At 43.9% G+C, this 21,635-nt stretch overlaps 1 protein-coding gene across 1 annotated transcript in view; it reads left to right on the plus strand.

Moving 5' to 3' along the window:
• The window catches only part of KCNH1 (potassium voltage-gated channel subfamily H member 1), a 356,052-nt gene that overhangs the window by 246,470 nt on the left and 87,947 nt on the right, over nt 1-21,635 (plus strand). Inside the window, exon 9 of the mRNA XM_087439445.1 lies at nt 1,624-1,876. Within this exon, the coding sequence (XP_087295571.1) occupies nt 1,624-1,876 (253 nt within the window). The remainder of the gene's footprint in view (nt 1-1,623; nt 1,877-21,635) is intronic.

Here is a 21,635-nt window from a genome sequence, read left to right on the forward strand (position 1 = left end):
ACCCGTTTGATTTTATGCCCCCAGCTTTGTTCACAGGCTAGCATGGGAGAAAGCGTTATTTTAGGAACACTCCTGATTTCTCTGGAAAAGTCCACTTGAAGGTATCCTATTATGTTACTTAGTGCTTGCCACATACAGGGTCATGCAATGGTTTCTTGCAAAAATTTAGTCCAGAGAAATATTTCTCCTCCTAGAAATGCTGAGAAATTTTCATTTCTTTGGAAGATGAGACCCACATGGCCTCTTACAGTTCCCATTTTGCCCTGAGTTGCTGGATGCTCAGAGTCAAATGACAAGCCCATTTGTTTTGGGTGCCGCATAATCTGGGAAGTGGTTAGTGTCTCAACTAGGCTCTGGAGTCACACTACCTAGTTTGAGATCCCAGCTCTGCCATTTCCTGGCTGTGCAACTTTGGGCAAGCTGTTTATCTTCCCTCTGCCTCAGTTTCCTCATCTGTAAAATGGTACAATAATAGCACTTACATTGTAGGGTTTATGTGAGGATTAAATTAGCTAATGCGTGTAATGTTAAAAATGTAAAATCACAATTCTCTGACTTTCCCTCTCCTTCTTTCCTTTTTCATTAGTCTCCTTAGCACTTACTGCTAAATTTTACCTGTTTTGCTTATTATTTGCCTCCTTCCACTAGATAGTAAGTTACACGAGGCAGAGATTTTTGTCCATTTTTTTCACTGCTGCATCCTCAGAGCCTAGAAGGATTCCTGGCATATAATAAGGTGCTCGATAGATAAGTATGAAATGAATGAATGACCCTAAAGTGCTTAGCAGCCTGGTACATAGTAAGTGGTCAGTAAATATTACTTTATATCTCTCTTTAAATCACACCCATACTCAGTCCATCAGCAGATCATGGCAACTCTGTCTTCAAAATATATTCTAAACTTGGTCCCTTCTCACTGGTTCCACTGCCAGCATCCCAGTCCAAGTCCCGTCCCCTCTCCCCATAACCTAACTCGGTTCCTTGGCTACATTCTTGCATCCTACGGTAGGGTGCTTGAACCTCACTCTGTAGCTGTGACGATCCTCTTAAAATATGTCAGGTCATGTCTCTCCCCTGCTTGAAATCCTCCAACGTGTCCCCAACACACTCAGAATAAAATCAAAGTCTTCTCATAACCTGAAAGTCTCTGCCCGCTCTCATGCTTAGTGTTCTCCCAAAACCTCGTCTCTTATCCTTTTCCCCTCATTCACATTGGCTGTTGCTCAGGTCCTCTCTTTGCTATTCTGCTGAAGTGTTCTTCTTTTACAGGGGTCACTCTGACACATTATACAGGTGTCAGTTTAATTGTCACCTCCTGGGAGAGGCCTTCCCTGACCTGTCTAAAGAGTCCCACATACTCCCGGCCCCCTGACTCTCGGGCCCCTGTCCTGAGCATTTAGCATAGATTTTTGTGGTCACTGCCACAAAAATGGCACTTTCTTTTGTCTCTCGCAAAAGAAAGTAAGCTCCGTGAGGACAGGGACTGTGACTGTCTTGTCTACCAGTGCCTTGAAGGGTGTAGTCTAGCCAGTAAGTGTTGCTTCTGCCCCCAGGGTGCTGAGGGGCCATGGGCTGGAGGCCACAGGGAGGGCCCTGACACTGTTTCTTCCTGTGCCCTGCCAGGTCCTGCAGATCTGCCCCAAGGACATGAGAGCCGACATCTGTGTGCACCTGAACCGCAAGGTGTTCAAGGAGCACCCAGCTTTCCGACTGGCCAGCGATGGCTGCCTGCGGGCACTGGCCATGGAGTTCCAGACGGTGCACTGTGCCCCGGGGGACCTCATCTACCATGCAGGAGAGAGTGTGGACAGCCTCTGCTTTGTCGTCTCCGGCTCCCTAGAGGTGATCCAGGATGATGAGGTGGTGGCCATTCTAGGTAAGTGTTGCCTTTGCTGGATAGGACACCTTCTGGTACCCTGGAGCTGGCTTAGCTACTGGGCAGCTCGACACCAGAAATTGCTCCACAGAGCATGGCCAATTATTAGCATCCATCCGTCTATCCAACAAACAAATATTTGAATGCCTGTTTTGTGCCGGTCATTGTTTGAGGCACTTGGGATGTTTCAATGACAAAATTGGGCTTTGTCCTCAAAGGGCTCCCAATCTAGTTGGAGGGATAATCAAATAAGCAGATATTAGCATATAGTGGAAGAGGCATCTAACTCAGTATTCAAGTGTTGGGGAAGGCTTCCTGGAAGAAATAACATCTAAGCTGAAACCTAAAGATTGAGAATGAGTTAGCATGAGAAGAGAAGGGACTAAGCAAGTGTGAAATCCTTGCAGAGAGGGAGAGCATCATTAATTTGTAGAACTGCAAATACTTTGGTGTGGCCGGGGCACACAAAACAAGAAGAGACGTGGTGAGAGATGAGGCTCGGGAGGGAGCTTAGCACTAGGCAGATCATGGCAGGCTCTGGAGTTCATGTGAAGGGACTTGGATTTTATTTTGGGAGCCAATGAAGGGTTTAAAGCAGGAGAAAGGCATGCTCAGATTTGTACTTTAGAAAGATGACTAGTTGCAGCTTGGAGAGTGAATTGCAGGAGGAAGGCTGGAGCAGGGAGATGAGGTTGGAGACATATTATCTGGTTAATGGTGCCCTGAAATAATATTTTTGGTGGGCAGATGGAGAGAAGCAAATGGAGTTGACATATTTAAGAGTAGAATTAACAGAACCCAATGACGGATTTGTTTAGGGGGAGAGGCAAGAGTTGATGAGGACTACAGGGTTTCTGCTTTGGATGACAGAGAAGCTGGTGTGCCATACACTGTAATAGGGAACATGAGAGGAGGAGCAGGGACATTGGAGAATATGTTAGTATTTGGCATGTTGAGCATCAGTAACCTTTGAGAGATTCATCTGATTGCTTGAGGTAGCTACGGATTTATTGGGGGCATGTTTACCTCTCTGAGGGAGTAAGCCATCATAATAATATCCAACATTTATGGTCATCTATTCTGTGGTAGGCATTTTACATACAGATTCTCATTTAGTACTTACAGTTGCCCTATAAACTGATTTCATTGTCTCCATTTTGTAGATAAGAAAATGAAAGCTCAGAGAGGTTAGAGAACTTTCCCAAGGTGTCACAGCTGATGAGATCCATGGAGCCAGCATCCTGGAGTCTCTCTGACTCCAAAACCTCTGCTCTGATCCGTTTTGCAATACTGCAATCCTAATGATAATATGTGTTGTTTGCTGACCCATTAAGTTGCCGGGCACTGCTAGACATTGTAGACATGTGTTTTATCTTTTGCATATGATTTCTTAGGAAACTGAGACCAGGAGAGATTAAGTTACACTGAAGTTACAATTGAGATTCAAACTAAGTGTCTAGACATAGTATTAAAAAAAAAAACCAGACTTTGTTCCTGCTTGACCTTGGAGTGCATGGTACCCATCCCTCCTCTTGCTCCCAAGCCAACCTGCCCTCTTGATTACGTTCTGCTCAGGTTAACCCGAGGAAGATGTATATTCCTTCAGCGTGTGCTGGCAAATGGTCGGACGGAGACTGGGATAGAGCTTCGGTGGGGGATGGAGGCTGAAGCTGTTTGCTAAATAAGTGTTCTGGATTCTTGGTATCCACTGAACTCCACAGACAAGGTTATTCTATTCCTTGCCTTCCTCATGCACAGAGACAGGACATTTGACTGTATAAGGAACAGAACACATGAAGGGTAAAGCTGTTGCTTTAGTGTAGCTGTAGGGAAAGAACATTTATCTCTACCTTTGGTACTCATCAGTGTCCTTGATAAAGAGGACTTTTCATTGGTAACATCAATCAGGGTGTTTGCCTGGCTAAGAAGAGTATCTAGTGACTAGTGGGCTCTCCTTTTAATTTGAATTTGAACTGATCCTTTGGTGTATGGCATCTGTCACCCATCCTGCCACTGATAACCCACCAAATGCCCTTCCAAAGAATCTAGCCTGGTGACCAGCACCATCGCCCTTACATACTCATGCTCAAGGCATCCTTATGGACCCGCCCTAACCAGCTGCACTATTAGGAATTGGGCTTGGACACCTAGTCATGGAGGTATGACAGAGCTGCAGAGGGTGAGAAAGGCAAATGATCACTTCCCAGCAGGTCTCATTTCCCCTCAGCCTGGGCTTCTTGTAGACAAGCAACCAGGGCTTGATTCCTTGTTGATTCACTTGGTCAATTGACTACTTCTCTAAATCCAGCCCTCTGCTGCAGGACCTCATGGGTATACTGCCTGCTCCAGTTAGCAATGTGGACAGGGACAGCCCAGCAGCTTCAGATTCAAAGTGGTTATTGCCCTCAAACCATCCAGACTAGAAAAAGCATCTTCTATATGTCCCCAGGAGCCAGACTGGGTCCAAAGGTAGGTCCAAGCTTGACGTCCTAAAGAGCTTGTGACCTTTCAAGAGGCTCTTGTTCTATAAAAGGATCAGATAAGTCTTTTGAGCCAACCTGACCATTGGGGCAAGACACATAAGAGATTACAAGCTATTTGCCTCTTGGAAACTTAAGTTCAGAGTTTTGTTGTTGTTATTTTTCTCTAATTAAAATATCTTTTGCTCAGTTAACTGAAATCAGTTTGTTCTTGCCAAGACAGTTCAAGCATTAAACGGTTATTAGAACTAGATCTTTATTGCCCTTTGATGCCTTTCAGTTCAATCCAACCAAAATTTATTGAACACCTACTGTCTGCCAGGCACTGTCATGGAGGTGAGGATACAGCAGTGGACCAAACATTAGCCCAGCCTTCAAGGAGCTTCTACAAGTGGAGGAGACTGATATTATTTTCTTTTTATTTTATTTATTTATTTTTATTGAGGTAACATTGGTTTATAACATTATATAAATGTCAGGTGTACATCATTATATTTTGATTTCTGTGTGCATTACATCATGTTCACCATCCAAAGACTAATTACCATCCATCACCGTACACATATGCCCTATCACCCATTATGACCTCCTCCTTCCCCACCTCCCCTCTGGTAACCACCAATTAATCTCTGTATCTATGTGGATGAGACTGACATTATTAAAAAGGCAACAATCACACTGCTTGATAAGTGTTACCATAGAGAGAATACGGGTCCTTCTGGAGGGTCATTGGACAAGTAATTTTTCAGCAGCTACTGTGTATCTAGTGCTCCAATGAGCAAGGAGAATAGTCAGGGAATCCTTAGTTATCATCAAGCAGGAGGCTTTAGAAAAAAGGTCAGAGCTCATCTCTCTCATTCATTTGATCTCTAATCTCTTGTTATCAGTTCACTCATTTACATTCTGCTAATTTGTTTCCTCCTTCCAGTTCTAATATTCCACCCCCATTCTCTGTTTAATTTTAGCATAAACTCCAAGAATGAGGAAAAATGTCAGTTCTCATAACTGAGTGTGTTTAGTATGTGTTAAAAATAGAACCCTTTCTAATAAGTTTTCTAGAAGAGTGTTTTTCAAACTTTCTCAACTGCAACTTACCATATGCAATGTATATTATATCATGAACTAATAAACATGTGTGCACACACGGTTATACATAAAATTCAGTGCTTACTCTTGCTACATGAAATGCAACTTGATATTTTCTATTAGATTCTGTTCTCTTTTGTTTAAAAAGAAATTGACTGTCATGACCCACTAAATTGCTTTCTTGACCTGCTCGCAGCCCACAGTTTAAAAACATTTGGTCCCACAAATGTAGACAATGTAAAAACGTGGTCCCACAAGTGTAGACAATATCTCCCTTTGATTGAAAGCTATGCTATCTCCTGAGGACAGAGAATATACTAGATAATCTCTTACAATCTCCTTTTCCTCTGATGTTCTCTGCCTTCTTTTTGAGATGACACCCTCCCAATCTCCTATTGGAATTCTCTTAGAAATCACTTAACATCTTCTCAAATTTAGTTTCTTGGCTCTTTGAAATAAATTCAAGCCTTTAATATGTGCATTTAATTAATTATATTTTTAAAAGTAATTTTCTTCTAATTTTTCATACGTAGCAGAATAAAAAGGCACAGGTACCCATTTTGCCCCTGCCCAAGTGGTAATATTAGCATTTGCAAGTAAGTTGTTACCTCACTTCTGTGTTACTTGACAAAGTGGATGAGTCATGGACTTCCATCAGGGCTGTGCTTGAGTGTGATCCACCTCCCTGTGTTTCCATCTTATAAATGCAATATTTACATGATCTTGTGTCACTGTGATTTAGTGTCCCTGTAATAACGTTTATGGGTTTTACATTTTAATACTTAATATATATTTTAATCGTGGATCATCTTGTGTCTTTTCTTTTTGTTTTGTTTTCATTCTATTGGGGAAGACAGAGGTCTTTTTGGCCAGACTGCATCAAGTAGTAGAAAGAGCCCTGGACCTGGACCTGGAGATTTAACTGTAGTCCTGGGTCTGCACTAACTCCCTGTAGGAGTTACCACTGGTTAAGTCTCCAAGGCCTCCTGTGGTTCTGCTAGGCCCATCACACTGCCTCAATTGCATGTTTACTCATCTGTCTTTCCTGTGAGCTGAGACCCTTTGATTTCATATCTCTGGCGTGGCTCAGCACGTGGAAGGCACCAGGGTCTATTTGCCGAATTGAATTGAATTGAATTGAAAGACCGGCAGAGACTGGGCTATGAAGGGCTCCATGGTCCAGAATAAGGGTCTGGACTGTATCTTGTGGGGTTGAGGGGCCCAGAGAGAGTTTTAAACTTGAGAGTGACATAAAGATTTGTGTTCCACAAATATAGAGACATGGAGGCTAGCTAGGAGGTTCAGGTGAGAAATACCAAGGGCCTAAGTAAGGTGGTGGAAGGGAGATGGGGAAGAAGAGCCCGAGTCTGGAGATATCAGGGGAGGGAGAACCTCCAGAATGAGAAGAGTTGAAGAGAGGGAATCGTTTCCAGCAGCAGCTGGATAGGCAATAGAGCCAGAGGTAGAGGAAGATAAGGAGGATGAAAGATGATGGGTTTATTCTGTTGAGTTTGCAGGCTTTTTGGAACAGTTCTAGGCATGGCTCTCAATTAGAGGAAACTTTTCTTTATTTGTGGACTGGCCAGATCCTGTTCAAGGAAGGGGAGCAGCGATGGGGAAAGTTGATGGGCAGGCTCTGGCTCTTCAGATAGTCTGAGTTAATCTTCTTTGTGCAGTCCTGTCACTATTGAACTAGGATTTACATGTACATTCTCCTTAAATGTACATGTAAAGTTGCAAATGCTTGTTCTCAGATCAAGTCTTTTTTTTTTTTTTTTAAATGAGCACCGCCTTCTCACAGTTCCTGATTTGGAAGACACTCTCATCTTTGCTGAGATAGTTTCTCTGGGTCCGTTGACCTTGTTTGGATATTAATGTAGCATCTATTTATTTAGTAACTATCATAGCATAACATAATGTTAATCTCTTTGAGGAGGGTGTAGAGAAAATCTTTGTCTTGGATGAATATTCTGTCCGCTTTGGGGAGACAAATGCATGATTAGAGACAATAAGTAACACAGGTATTTCTTTCTATAGACTGCCTGGAGTGAATAGAGAAGTGTTTGTGGAGGAGGTAGGAGTTGACTGGGCTCGGAAGGAACAGGGGGAGTATTTAATAGGCTGGATCTTGAAATGCAAAGAGCAGCGTGAGCCTCTGGAGTCTCTAGAGGTAAATATGTGTAGGCATATTCAGAGACCAGCGTGAGTAGAGTAGACTGAGAAGATTTTCCATGTGGGCCAGTGGTTCTCAACTTTATTGAGCATGAGGCTCAGCTGGAAAGCTTGTTCAAAATTCAGATTCCCAGGCCCCTCCACTGTAGATTCTGATTCTACTGCTCTAGGATGGAGTCTTGGAATCTGCATTGTTAACAAGCCCTCCCTACCCTCAAGTGATTCTGTTACATGTGGTTAAAGGACTATACCTTGAGAAACATTGCTTTAGGCAGTCACTACTTGATGTTTTTTGTGGAATGGGGTGAGATGATGACCTGTGGAAGGTAGGAAGGCAGGGAAGCACCAGGTAGGGGACCTTTTATTACATTAATCTAAACCATATGAAATGGCCTATTTTCAACTTTTTTTGACCTGCCAAAATGGTAGGATAAACATCTAGTGATCTATAAACAAGAGAAGGAAGGCCTAGCCTAGGGTGGTGGCTCTGTGAAGATGGCATCAGGATTTGGACATATGAGGTAGGGCATTCTGGGTGGAAAGAATGGTGTGAGCTGAGGCCTAAGGAAGGAATGTGTGGGGTATGTTTCGTAACCATAAGACCAGCACTTCATCCTGGAGCTGAGAGCCGTTAGGGGCAGCAGAGGGACATGGGGCTGATGAGGCAGGTCAGAGCTAGTCTGTAGATGTTTCTAAATGTCAGTATGAGGAACTAGGCAGGGGGGAACCACCGAAGGTGGTGAGTAAAGTATGACACCGTGAGAGCTGTGATTTGTAAAGATACATGAATTAGACATGGAGACAGGGAGGCCATTAGATGACTATGGCTTATAGTAGAGATGAGAGGTATTAAGGTGTGGGCAGTAGAAACTGATGCAGAAGTAGAGTTGCCAAATAAAATACAAGGCATACAGTTAAATTTGAATTTCCTATAAACAATGAGTAATTTTTAGCTTAATTATTTCCTAAATATTTAATGGGACATACTTATACTAAAGAATTATCCATTTATCTGAAATTCAGATTTAACGGGGCGTCCTATATTTTTATTTGCTAAATCTGGCAATCTTAAATGAGAGGGACAGGCAGATGAGACATTCTGGAACGAAAGTCTGAAAGGTTGTAAATAATAGGATGTGGGGAGCAGATAGAGGGAGGTGAGAGAGGTAATTCTGGGGTCCGGATAAGTGGGGAGATGGAGGCATTGGCAACAGAACAAGGCTAAGGCAGGAGGGACGGAGAGAAAGGCAGTGAACTTGGTTTTGACTTGTTGCATTTAAAGACTAGTGGAGTCACCAAGTGGCATGTTCAACAGTGACTCAGAGAAGTGGGTCTGGAATTGGGAAAAGAAGTGAGGGTTCAAGACAGAGATTTAGGATTCATGAAGGAATAGGAAATAGGAAAAAAAAATGACAGGCACAGAGAGAACATATGAATGTTTTTCTAAATGACCAAGTATTTCAGAGCATTTTAAAAGAAATGGGAGCATAGCCATTCAAAATACTCAACAAGGAATTTTAAATGATATTAGAAACTTATGATAAGTAAAGTAAGTAAAATACAATTTTATTTTTTTTTTGGTGAGAAAGACCAGCCCTGAGCTAACATCTGTTGCCAATCCTCCTCTTTTTGCTGAGGCAGATCGGCCCTGGGCTAACCTCCGTGCCCATCTTTCTCTATTTTGTATGTGGGACGCTGCCATAGCACGGCTTGATAAGTGGTATGTAGGTCCGCGCCTAGGATCCAAACCTGCGAACCCCGGGACGACAAAGTGGAGCACACAAACTTAACCACTACGCCATTGGGCCAGCCCCAAAATACAATTTTTCAGTACAGCCTGATCTCAGCCGTGTGGGAAGAAACATTCGTAGATAAAGGCTCACAACATCTTACCCATCATGTCAGGGTGGATGACTTTGGTTTGTGAGGCTGCAGGAGATTTTCTTTTTCTTTTTTTTATATTTGTCTATCTTTCAAGTCTTTTTATAAAGAGCATACACTACTTTCTAAATCAGGAAAACTATTTTTTTTAAATTTTAAAGTTGATCTTGAGAAAGTCAGCATCATTCCAAGTTTCACATCTCCTTTTGGTTATTAGGGTACAATTTGAAAGAGTAACATTTTTTTTTCCCAAAAAGAAGTCTTGACAGTATTTCTTTTGTTATTTACTGATCCAATCAGAAAAAAATGACATTTGTTTTAGTAGGTACCACCCATCCTCTCCCTCAAACAGTTCTTGGAAAGGAAGATGGCTACACAGTGAAGACCCAATGACTATCTAACAAGATTTAAAAAACAGCAACCACTTCATGTAAACCCTCATTATTTTAGAAATGGAGAAGCTAAATCCTTCACAGAGATGCTTCCCAAGATTCTTGTGACCTGGAGGGGATGAAGAGGATACTCCCCACTTCCTGTGTTGCCATCTTCTGCGGTGCATTGCTCCACTTTGCCCTGGGGACTTGGTGAAGCTGCCAGGTGAATGTTACTGCTGTGCGTCATGTAATAATATCACTTGCTCATGCTCAGCACAAGGAGAGGACGCTATATTTAAGTGTCTCTCTAAATACTCCAACCAAGCATTAATATGCGTATAGCTGTTCCATCAACCGAAGCAAGGAGCTGTAGTATGAATAATCATATGGGATGGCTGCTCAGCATGGCTGACGAGTGGAGCAGGTCAACACCCAGGATCCAAACCTGCGAACCCGGGCCGCCGAAGTGGAGCTCGTGGAACTCTAACCACTTGCTCACGGGGCTGTCCCCCTAATTTGGTTTTTGCTTAAGCAATTAAAAAAATGGGCTTGCGGTCCCTGAAGACACTGATAGTTAGGAGAGTTAATAGATCTTTTTAAAGGAAATTCTCTTAACTGTAGTGCCCAGACAGAGGGGATAGGTTAAATAAAAAATTATGGTAAATTAAGGCAGTTGTTATGATGATGATATAAGAGGTTTTATTGGCATGTAAAATATTTCAAATGTAATGTTAAGTGGAGGAAAAAGCAGAATGTGTAACTACATATGCAGTACTCAACTACATAAAAATTCATATACGAGTAGGAGAAAGATAGAAAGTGTACCAAAATGTTAACCACAGTTTTCTGGATGGTGGCCTTAAGAGCCAATATTTTCTATTTTTCAATATATTTCAATTATTTTCTACAGTGGACTTATATTCTTTTATAAACAAGAGGGGAAAAATCAAGTCAATTTTCAATTCTTTTCTGTAGTGATGTTGGAAAATGATCACCTGCTTTCAGCGGAAGATTTGTGATCTGTTTACTTAGTGGAGAAACATTTGGCTAATTTAATTTTATCTTTTGCACTTGTGAAGAACAGAAGGCGAATTGTGATGATGTTTCCAAGCCATTGCTCTAATTTAACCATTTATGGGTGGGACCCCTTCAGATAGACATGCCAGCATTGTTTGCTCCTGCTCAGTATAGTCTCCACAAGGAAGGCTGGTGACCCATATTGGGATGAAATTTTGATTCCTTTAAGGAGAGCATTTGTATCCTAGGGTAATTTCTAATGTTCATTATCTTTATTTCTTCTTTTTAAATTTGTCTATAACTTTTCAGCTTAGCATTAGGCTGGGTCCAGTGAATTACAGGAATGTTTCTGAGAAGGTCAGCAAATTCCTTGAGTCAGGTTGACAGTGTAGCCACCTGAGGAAACCCAGGTTCTTGCATTAGGACTAGGGGCCAGTTCTCTCCTTGAAGTCATCCATCCTGAGGCATTCTAAATCTTTCATATCTTGGGCCACCTTACATTGTTCTACTCAGACCCATCTTTTCATTGATTTATTGATTTGTCCATTCCATAAACATGCCAGCTGTAGGGGTAGGGCTTAGAGATACAACAGATACACCTGGCGTAGTGCTTACAGTCTCATCAGGGAGACAGACGAGTAAATAGGCAGCTTTATAATATAGTACCAGGAGTTGTAATAGGAGTAAGAATAGCATACTGTGGGAGGTTGTAAGACAGGCATCTAATCCAGCCCAGCCAGGAGAAATCAAGGAAGGAGGTGGTGTCTGAGCTGAGCCTTGAATGATGAACTAAATTCTACCAAGTACAGCAGTGGTGGTGGGGGTTTGGATAGGGAATTAAAGAGAGAGTGTTCCAGGCAGAGGGGACGGTATCTGCAAAGACTTTAAAGCAGAAGAGTGACAGAATTACATTTGCGTTTAGAAAGATCACCTTGGCTGCTGTGAAGAGAATCGATAACAGGCAGGGAGACCAGCAAGAAGGATGCTGAGAAATGAGAGTGGCCTGGACTGACTTAATGGCAGTAGAAATGGAGAAAAGTAGACAGATCCAAGAGATATTTGGTAGATAAAATTATCAGAGCTTAGTCATTTACTGGATATGCAGACGAGCAAGAGAGAGGAGTCTAGAATGACTCACACAACTTTCACTGGCATGGGGAACACTGGAGGACGGGCAGGTTTACCCAGGAGGAGGACCGGTTCCATTTTTGGATCTGTGGGTTTGAGCTAAATGAAAGTGTCCAGGGGGAGATTCTGGACTCAGATGAGAGATCTAGACTCAAGGTATAAACCTGGGGATAACCGTGATCCAGGTGGCAATTGAAGCCAGAGAAGAGGCTGAGAAAACCAGAGGAAAGAGAGGAGGATAAGAAGCAACACATTCTAGAGCAGAGCCCCGAGGAATACTAGTTTATATGGGACATGTATGAGAGCCTGAGACGGACTGCCAGAGGCGGGGGAGAGACCAGGAGAGTGGGATATCACAGAAGACAAGGAGGAGGGCGAATGGGCATTTTCAAATGTTACACAACCCTATTTCACTGAGTAGAAGATGCTGTGGATTGTAAGACATGCCAATATTTTACGGCCCACTAAGAAACAATGCTGCCAATTAAATGGTGACACAGCATTGATTGTAAGACACATTCTGATTTCAGAGGGAAAAAAATGCTAAACAACTTACGTATATATCAGAATCAAAGGGCCATAATACATTAAGGACTAAAAAATAATCTTTTAGATTTATCAGGAAAAGAGTTATTATTGACTACAGTGAAAGTAGTGTTAGTGGAGAATGGGGGTCAGAGACAAGATGAGAGTAGGTTGAGAAATGAGGAGAGGTCAATGTTGGGTGCAGGAGTGCTTATAAATTGCATAGATCTCCCCAGAGTTCCAAACCAAGAGAGATGGTAAGTAAGATAAGTACAAGTCAAAATATCACCTTTTATTTCTCTGAAAAGCTAATATTGGAGAATGTGCTTTATGTCTGCATCCAAGAAGGCTTCCCAGTATTGAGCCCCAGCATCACCCCTGGTGGTGCTGACCAGCACAAGCCTACCCCTGTGCGAGTCTACTCTGTAAATCTTATGGCATGGAGGGACAGAGGGAACATGCTTCCTGTAGGCAGACAGGTCCTGAGGAGAGAGCAAGTGGCTGGCCTGCACACGTGGCAGTCTCCTTCCAAACTCATCAATCAGATGAAGGGAAGAGAGAGGCCAAGAGTGTGATGCAACTGGAGCTGCTTTCACACGGAAGGAAACATCAGGAACAGGAATAAATCTTTCCCCCTTAACAGTAAGAGCAAAGAGATGATGTCAGTAACACTACCCAGAAATTGAGCCATAAAAGAAAGGAGAACATAGCCCAAACCAGCTATCTTCATTCCCAACCTCCCAACTTCTTTCCTCTGCTGTTTAGAAACTTATCCATCTCTTTCGTTTATCTGAATTCTCTTGCCTCGATGGAATGCTAGCTGCATTCCCATTTTCTCTACGAAATCTCCATAGTCCTGCCTAGCCCAGCCTCCCACATGTCTTGGTATTACATTTTTGTTTGTTTTATACTTCACTGTCACACACGTGCAAGCTTTGTCTCCTTACATTGTAAGCCATTTGAATTTAGACACGATGTCATATCCTTCTGTTATATCTCCGTTAATCACTACAACACTGCCTGATCCTGACTAGGCGAGGCCACGTTGTTAAACTGGATTGAACGGTGTGTAAAGAAATGGTGAGACATAAATCCACCTTTGGGAACTCTCAATCTAATAGCTGCCTAGGAAAGAGAGTCAGATGCAGTTCACATTAGACCTGGCGTGTGACGTTACAGGTTCCCGTGTGGGTTTCATTGACCAGAGGAGTGGCTGACCCACACCAGTATCTCATCCCTGACATAGAGATGGTTTGCAGAAGAGCGTAACAATTGCTCTCCTTTGTACTGACCTCAAAAGAAAACAAACGTTTCTGGAACCTCTCTGAGCTCTCCTACAAAACCTAAAATGAGAGCAAACCTTTCTAGAAGGAGATACCCTCTGAAATGTGTGGTGAAATATACACCCGTCCCTGAAGCCAAGGCCTCCTCAGCATCTCCAGTCCCCGCTTTCTTTGTTGGTAAAAGAAATCCAATAAAACAGGTTGGCTCAGCACCCGACACCACAACACAATCAGATAAGACCTGGTACTTAAAGCCAAGGCTTTATTCCTATTAGTATATTTCCATGACATGGATGGGAAGGCAAATTGATGAGATTTCCACTAGGTCTGCCTGTCTTTGCTCTGCATTCTCACTTCTCTAAACTGTAGCAGATGAAGCAGAGGTCACAGATGCACAGCCAGCAGCATTTATTTTTTTCAGTAAGAACAAGAAGAAGGGCTTTGTAGCTTCACTACAGAGAAGAGATGGCAAAACTTACTAGGTGTCGAAATGTTTCTCACCTACTCTCCTCCATGATCTCAGACAATCCAAGGGAAGCAGCCATAAATGCATGTGGGAGAGTTATTAGATATTTCAAAATAAACCTGAAGGCTTGGACTTCAGCACCTTTGGGGTGAAGCACATATGGGTGCCTAGAGCAAGGTCCCTGGCTAGTGCCTGTCCTGATGCACAGTGGGTCCTCAGCAGATCCTGGCTCCCTCATCTACAGTCAGGGCTGGGCTGGGAAGTGAGTGGATATCACAGGTATTTAGCTCAAGTTCATGGAGCTTTTGCTCTGAATGTTCTGCCAGAGCCTCCATCATCATGTTACCACTCAGTCCTTCAGATGCTTCGAAGCCCGTGCTTTTTCCTGGAGCAGGTGCGGAAAGCATGTGTGTATACACCTCCTGCATAGAGCTCAACACCTTGAACTATCCCCCATGGACTCCTGAATTGGCTAGGATGTGGGTTCAGCTGCTCCAACAAAAACCCAAAACAGTAGAAGCTTAGACAAGATAGGATCTTGTTTTTCTTTCACATTGCCGTCCAGGTATAAGAGAGCTGGTGTGGCAACTTCATGGTCTCAGGCGTCCAGCCTCCTTCTCGCCTGTTGCTTCATCCTAAGTAGGTTGTCACCTTGGCCTCCTGGTTCAAGACAGCTCACATCCTTGTTGCAGCCAGGAGGAAGGGGGGAGAGGGGAAGGGGAGAGCATGACCCCAGAAATTGCACACATCCCTTCCGCCCCCCTCCCCTTAACTAGCACTAGGACAAATGGCCACACCTTGCTGTGTTGCAGTCTCTATCCTGCTCATCTTTGTGCCCAGCTGAAAGCCATGGGTTCCATGACCATAAAAGGAGACAACTGGTTTTGGGGAACACCTGGACTCCTAGGCCATAGCTCCTTAAGATCAAAGCTGTCTCTGATTTATCCTTTTTCCCATCACCTAGCATAGTGGCCGCCCAAGGTAGATCTCCCTAAATGTTGACTGAAGAGGAAAGTTGCCTGAGGGAGGGGATGCAGAGGACAGCCCACTGGGAGCACCGGTAGCCTCTCCCAGTATGGAAGCCACATGGCAGTGTGGGGAAAGCCTGTGGGGTCACGGGCCATCGTCTAACCTCTCCAGAGCTCACTTTCTCTCTTTAAAATGGGGCTGATGATCGCTGTTGAATTTGCTTCACCAGGCTGTTAAGAAGATTCTTCTTTTATTCTGGCCGCTATTGATTGAGCACCTGCTGTGTTTCCAGCACAGGGCTAAGTGCTTTGTTCACATTATTTCATGTAAACCTTATAACAGCCTGGTGAGGTGAGTACTGTTATCCACATTTTATAGCTGAGTGAATTGAGACTGGGAGAGGTTTAGTAAGATGCCAGGTGCCATTGGTTTATTTATGCATTCAACAACCACTGAGTGCCTGCTGTGTGCCTGAGACCGTGCTGGGGATGCAGCAGTTCCAGCTATGAGGAGTGTTTCCAGAGTGCAGAGGCACATGTCATGGGGAGCTGCTCTGGTCCAGGGGTCAGGGAGGAGGTTTGGGCATATTTTGGAGGATGAGCAGGAGTTATCCAGGCCAAGGAGCAGAGTAGAATCTCTGGGGCAGTGCTGGGAAAGCCCTGAGATGAGAGGGGAGCAGGACTTGGAGGGAATGTAAGAACCCCAGTGTGACTGGAGGGCGGAGAGTGAGGCGGAGAGGTGGGCAGGGGCCAGTTCAAGCCCCCAGCAGCATGGACCTGAGCTTGAAGCCAGCGTGTCTGGCCGTGAAGCTCGTGTTGAGAGAGTGGATGATAAAGTAGTTGGAAAATGTGCTGGGGGCAGTACCAAGGAGGAGGAGATTTGGCAAATTCTCTTTGTGTCTTGGACGTATGTCTAAGGACCAAGGCGAGAACCTGGGTTTAACATGCCTGGCATATATGATGAATCCAGGAGGTCTAACTGTCTGTGTCCTCCTGAACTATTGAGTTCAATGGGTGTGCACACAGTCTGCTCAGGGCTTGCCTGGGAAGATTAATCCAGCCGCTTTTCTGTGTCTCATAAGCAAAATTATTCCTAGGGCCAGGAGAGAGTGTGGCTCTCCCTCAGAGCCTCTCTCAGCTATGCTATGATCTCTGCAGTCACATTTCACCATCTTGATGAGTAGGTGACAAGGCCCCTCTAGTCCTGAAATGGCTTGAGGGCAAAGGACTTCCTGATGCCCCAGAGAGGAGGAATAAAGGCAGTAGGGTGGGCTGAGGGGCTGGCCCTCACTGCACCCGGTGTACCTGGTACATCTCTCAGCCCCTAGTGGAGCCCCCAATGGTGTAGTGAATCCAGGTCTTTAAACAGTGACTCAACAAGCTGGTGTTGCACGTTCAGTGTACAAGCTATGGAAGGTGCTTCGGTGAGTTTGCAGCTGAATGAGGAGACCAGGCCCTTTCCTCAAAGGATTACAGAATATACTGGCAACGCTCATCTCTATAGGTGAGTGAAGGAGCAAATAATCAAAACATGGTGTAATCCAGAGGCTTCTGAATGGCTTTCAGTGCTGCTAAAGAGCCATATCCTGTTCCTCAGGATCTTTGCACATGCTGTTCCCTATCCCTGGAATCATCTCTGTACTATGTCTTTATGGTGGTTAACTGGAACTCATCCTTCAGGTCTCAGCTCAGACATCACCTCCTCCTGAAAGCCTTCCCTTACCCCTGGAGCTTGAGCTGGTTTCGCTCCTGCACTCTCCCCTATCATAGCCCCTAATAAGTTATAATCACCCGAGTCTCTATCTCACTACATTGTGTCTGTCATTCCACTGCTATACCTCAGCCCGTGGAACAGTGCCTGCCAAAAGTTGCATGAGTGACTGAATGAGTCCTTTCTAATTGGTTTGGGTTAGAAATGGTTGATGATTTTAGCAGCAGACAGTGACTTTAACTGCGGGATTATGTTTTGCTCAGTACAAGATACCACTGTGAGTGGTCCTTATAATAACACAGGATAGAGAATAGTGAAGAGAAGCAGTGGGTAATTTCATTTTTTCTCTGACCCCTCTGGCCTGCCAAGCTCGCTCAGAGCCTATGTTTGAATAAATAGGGCCTTTTCTGGAGTGTTCCAAACTCAGTTGTCGCTTTCAGGGCAGAATTGTCTCCCTGCAACTCTTGAACATTTTGGTAGGCTGTTTGATCTTCCCAGGGCCCCAGCTCCAGCACCTCTTGAATTTGCTCTGATCACCCCTCTTAACCCTCCCAACCCCCCACTCCCACCTTCTGCCCCCCTTCAGCCTCCTCAAGTGGCTGTACCATCTGGCCTTCATTAAACCAAATTGTCTACAGCGGCTTGGTTTTCTCCTGCGCTGTGCTCCTTGCAGAGATCTCCCCTCCTCTCCCTGTGCCACCTCCCTCGGCCCCATGTCCTACCTCCCACTTACGTTTTGTGAATGTTCTTCAGTTGTCCCACGTTTGTACCCCATGGTGGTTTATGTCCACTGCGAAAGTGGAGGTGCAGTAAAGACAGCTGCATATAATTGGGGCTGGAAGGGGGAAGAGGATTAATTATTACAGGGATGTTTGCTTGGAGTTTTAATTAGACTGCCTTTCCTTACTTCCCCTTTTTCCTCCCCAGCTCAGAACATCCACTCAGAATGTAGTTTAGAAACTTGGAACATTAGGTTTTAACATTCTGCACCCAGTGACTCAGTGTAATAAATAAATCAATAAGCTGATTGCCTCAAGTAGTTTAATTGCCTTGTGCATTGGGGTACCTTTCGTTCTTTAGTGAATGATCGTTTCACACTAGGGAACGAGAGATGAATGTGGGTGTAGGGCTTGTCCTGGCCTCTGATTCGTAACCCTGACCTGGGAAGTCATTATTCCCAGTGATGTGTATAACTTACAAGCAGCCTGCCAGATGCTCTGTATCCTTCCCTTTGACAGTTTTCCCAAGTTATGTATGTCATAAATACATTTCTCATTTGCTGGAATAGTCTTGGGTTTGTTTTGAATCTGACAGGTCCTCCGACACAACATTCTTAAATCTCACCAACAGATCATTTATATCAAAAATGCTGCCTTGAGAGGAAGAAAGAAAATATGATTTTCCATTTGGGTTGAAAATCAGATCCAAGTTATGACAACACAGAGACTTCCTAGACCCTACAGATTAATCATGATTATCTTACTGTGAAATACTTTTTGTAGTAGGAACTACTCTTCATTTATTGTTTCTGTCAAAACATTTGATTGGAAAACTTTTTAACGGGAATGTTGTCATTTCTGAAGATACATTTATTTATTTCATGGTGTGTTTCAACCACAGTGTGGTTGCCCTTTGTTTTATGCTCCTGAAGAGTTGTTTATAAACTGAATTTTTACAGATAAATTCATATGTTAAATACACGAGGAGCTATTATTTTACTTTCTGAGTTCTTTTGTAATTAGAAAAACTACTCCCAAATTTGTTTGAGAGATAGAATGCTCATATATTGGATTTTGTTTAAATGAAGTAATCTTAGCAAGAATCAGCTAAGATTACCAATGGTCTTATACTCTCAATAGTTCTGGCTTAGTTATACCACATTTCATCCCAATAGGAGACTGCAAAATTTGTCAATTCTCCGTTTTCTCACTTATGTTCAAAACGCTCACTCAGGAAAATCTATCCCTGGTAGAACCACTCCTAGCTGTTTCTTGTCTCATTCTTTCAGGGAAGGAAATGGAATACCAGCTCCGAGCTGGGCTGATGTGTGATGTTCTGCTGGAATATTAGGTAACAATTTCTCATGGGCCTCTCAGCCTAGAGTCACATGATTCTGTGTGTTCTGGTTATCTATTTCTGCCTAACAAACCACTCCTAAATTTAGTGGCTTACAAGGTTTGTTATTGTTTCTCATCATTCCATGGGTTGTCTGGCTTAGCTGGTTGGTTCTCACTTGGGCTTCCCACATGTGGTTGCAGTTCCAGCGTTGGCTGGGCTGCAGTCATCTGAAGGCTTGATTGGGCTGGATGGCAAAGATGGCTCATTTACATGACTGGTGGTGGCTGGCTGTCAGCTGGGAGCTGGGCTGGGCTGTCCATCAGAGCACTTATTTGTATGTGACCTCTTGTGTGGGGTGGTCCTCTTAAGACATGGTGGTTGGATTCCAAGAGGGAGTATCTTAAGAGTAAGTGTTCCAAGAGACCCAGGCAGAAGCTGCAAGGATTCTTATGACCTTGCCTCGAGATCCCAGAACATCACTTCTGCTACATTCTCTTGGTCAAGGCAAGGGACTAAGGTGAGTCCAGATTCAAGGGGAAGGAAATTAGGCTTTGCCTCTTGATGTAAGTTGCAGCATACAGATGGGGTCGATTTTTTTTTTTTTTTTTGAGTAAGATCAGCCCTGTGCTAACACCTGCCAATCTCCTCTTTGTTTTTTTTGCTGAGGAAGACTGGCCCTGGGCTAACATCCATGCGCATCTTCCTCCACTTTATATGGGACGCCGCCACAGCATGGCTTGCCAAGTGGTGTGTCGGTGCGTGCCCGGGATCCGAACCGGCGAACCCCGGGCTGCCGCAACCGATCGTGCGCACTTAACTGCTTGCGCCACTGGGCCGGCCCCAAAGGGATCCATTTTTACCATACTGCATGTCAGGAAAAGGGCATTCTCTAGGAGAATAAGATCACATAATTATGAAAGGCCTGAGAGGCAGTGCAGTGCAGCCTAGGGAGGTTATCGAACACTTAACAGGTGTGAACGAATTGGCCAGCCTTGTTGGTTAGAACTCAGGACTAGGGAGCACACACTGAATGAGCCTATCTCCATGAAAGCCAGGTAGAAACATTCCCATCCACTGCCCCCAGCCCTACACTAGCCCATTCATATTACAGATGATTGAAAAACACCTGATAAGAGAATTTAAATAGCATGGTTATGAAGACATATTTACCTAAGAGCTACCCCAAGCATGTACCCTACTCATATTGAGTCAGTAAAACCATGTTTATAACTTATTTCACAAAAAAATAGAGAACTGTGAAGTCATGTGTCTGGTACACTTGTTTATCAGCTCACATTGTGGAGGTGCTTAGAGAAGGCTATGCCCATGGGGTACGTTATATACTTATATACTTTTTTGGTGTTTGAGAAAAGGTCAGGTTCTGTCCAGGTGCTTGAAAGTCTAATGGCCTCTTTAGCCTGAATCAGGAAAACAGCTGCCCTGTTAATCCTGCTGAGTCACAGGTACCTGGCTTCCAGCTGTGGAGTGTGGCTGATCTGGATTCATGAGCTGACAACTCTCTTGAGGGTTGTCAGGGTTACTTCTCAACCTTGTAGCATTGTTTCCTTCCCCCTGCATACTCCTCTCTGGCTCCTTGGGGATTCAAATTTGTGTTTATCTGTGCTGAAAATTTAGAGGCAAGATAAACAACATTTCAAGCTATTTATAACCAGAGGCTGTGCCAGGAATGAATTAGGCTCTGCATAGACATATGTTAAAATGTTGGTCTCTGGAAAAGGTAGAAAGCATATCCCTAGGTGTGAAAAGCATATATTTAGAGGAGACTGATAGAAGTTTGATCCAGAATATGGCTATGTGGGCTTATTAAATATACTTTTGTGAAATGCTGGTCATAGAGGATCCTGGAGATGCCATTTATCTAGGGCCCACATTTTTATACTCGCAGGAGGGCATTTGGCAGGGGGTGAGGAACGTGGAAGGAGCTATGGGAGAGAGGGGGAGGAATGAGGTGCCATACAAACGTAAGCCTTAGGGCAGGGGACGGAGCATGGGAGAGGATGAACTCACTCTCGCCTGTCTTCTTCCATGTAGATCATCCTAAACAGAGGAGACCTCTCCTGTTCTTCAGCTCCCGATGAGGAGTCACACCCTCCCCATAACAGCCTAATATTCACCTCTCTGTTAGTCACACTAATGGAGAGCCACGGTTCGCCTTCCTTCCTACTTCTCCTTTGCCTGCAAATATTGACATGTGCCAGACACTGTGTTACGTGGAGGGATGAGAGCCATGAACTCTCATGTTGGGAGACAGCAATAAACAAGTAAACAAATAATATAATGACAGATAATGATTGGTGTTTTGGAAAAATGGGAATGTGATAAAGAATAACAAGGGGTTACCATTTTGGATAGGATGTTTAGGAGGCAACATTAATGATCCCAAAGTCATTGGTTAAACTTGGACATGTATTATATGGTATTTTAAAGCTTCTTAAATTGCAGGTTGTTAAGGTTCAAATTAAAATCATTTTTGCCTTTTATGGCCTCAAGCTGCAGAATGCTGAATGGACAGCGATTCTGGGAGACAGAAGGAAGCCAGCCTGGATGGCTGCACCCCTCCTGGCTGACACTTTTCTCATCACTACTTTC

Source organism: Ceratotherium simum, chromosome 2, assembly GCF_057802395.1.
Source record: "Ceratotherium simum simum isolate JZ-2026a chromosome 2, ASM5780239v1, whole genome shotgun sequence".
Lineage (NCBI taxonomy): Eukaryota > Metazoa > Chordata > Mammalia > Perissodactyla > Rhinocerotidae > Ceratotherium > Ceratotherium simum.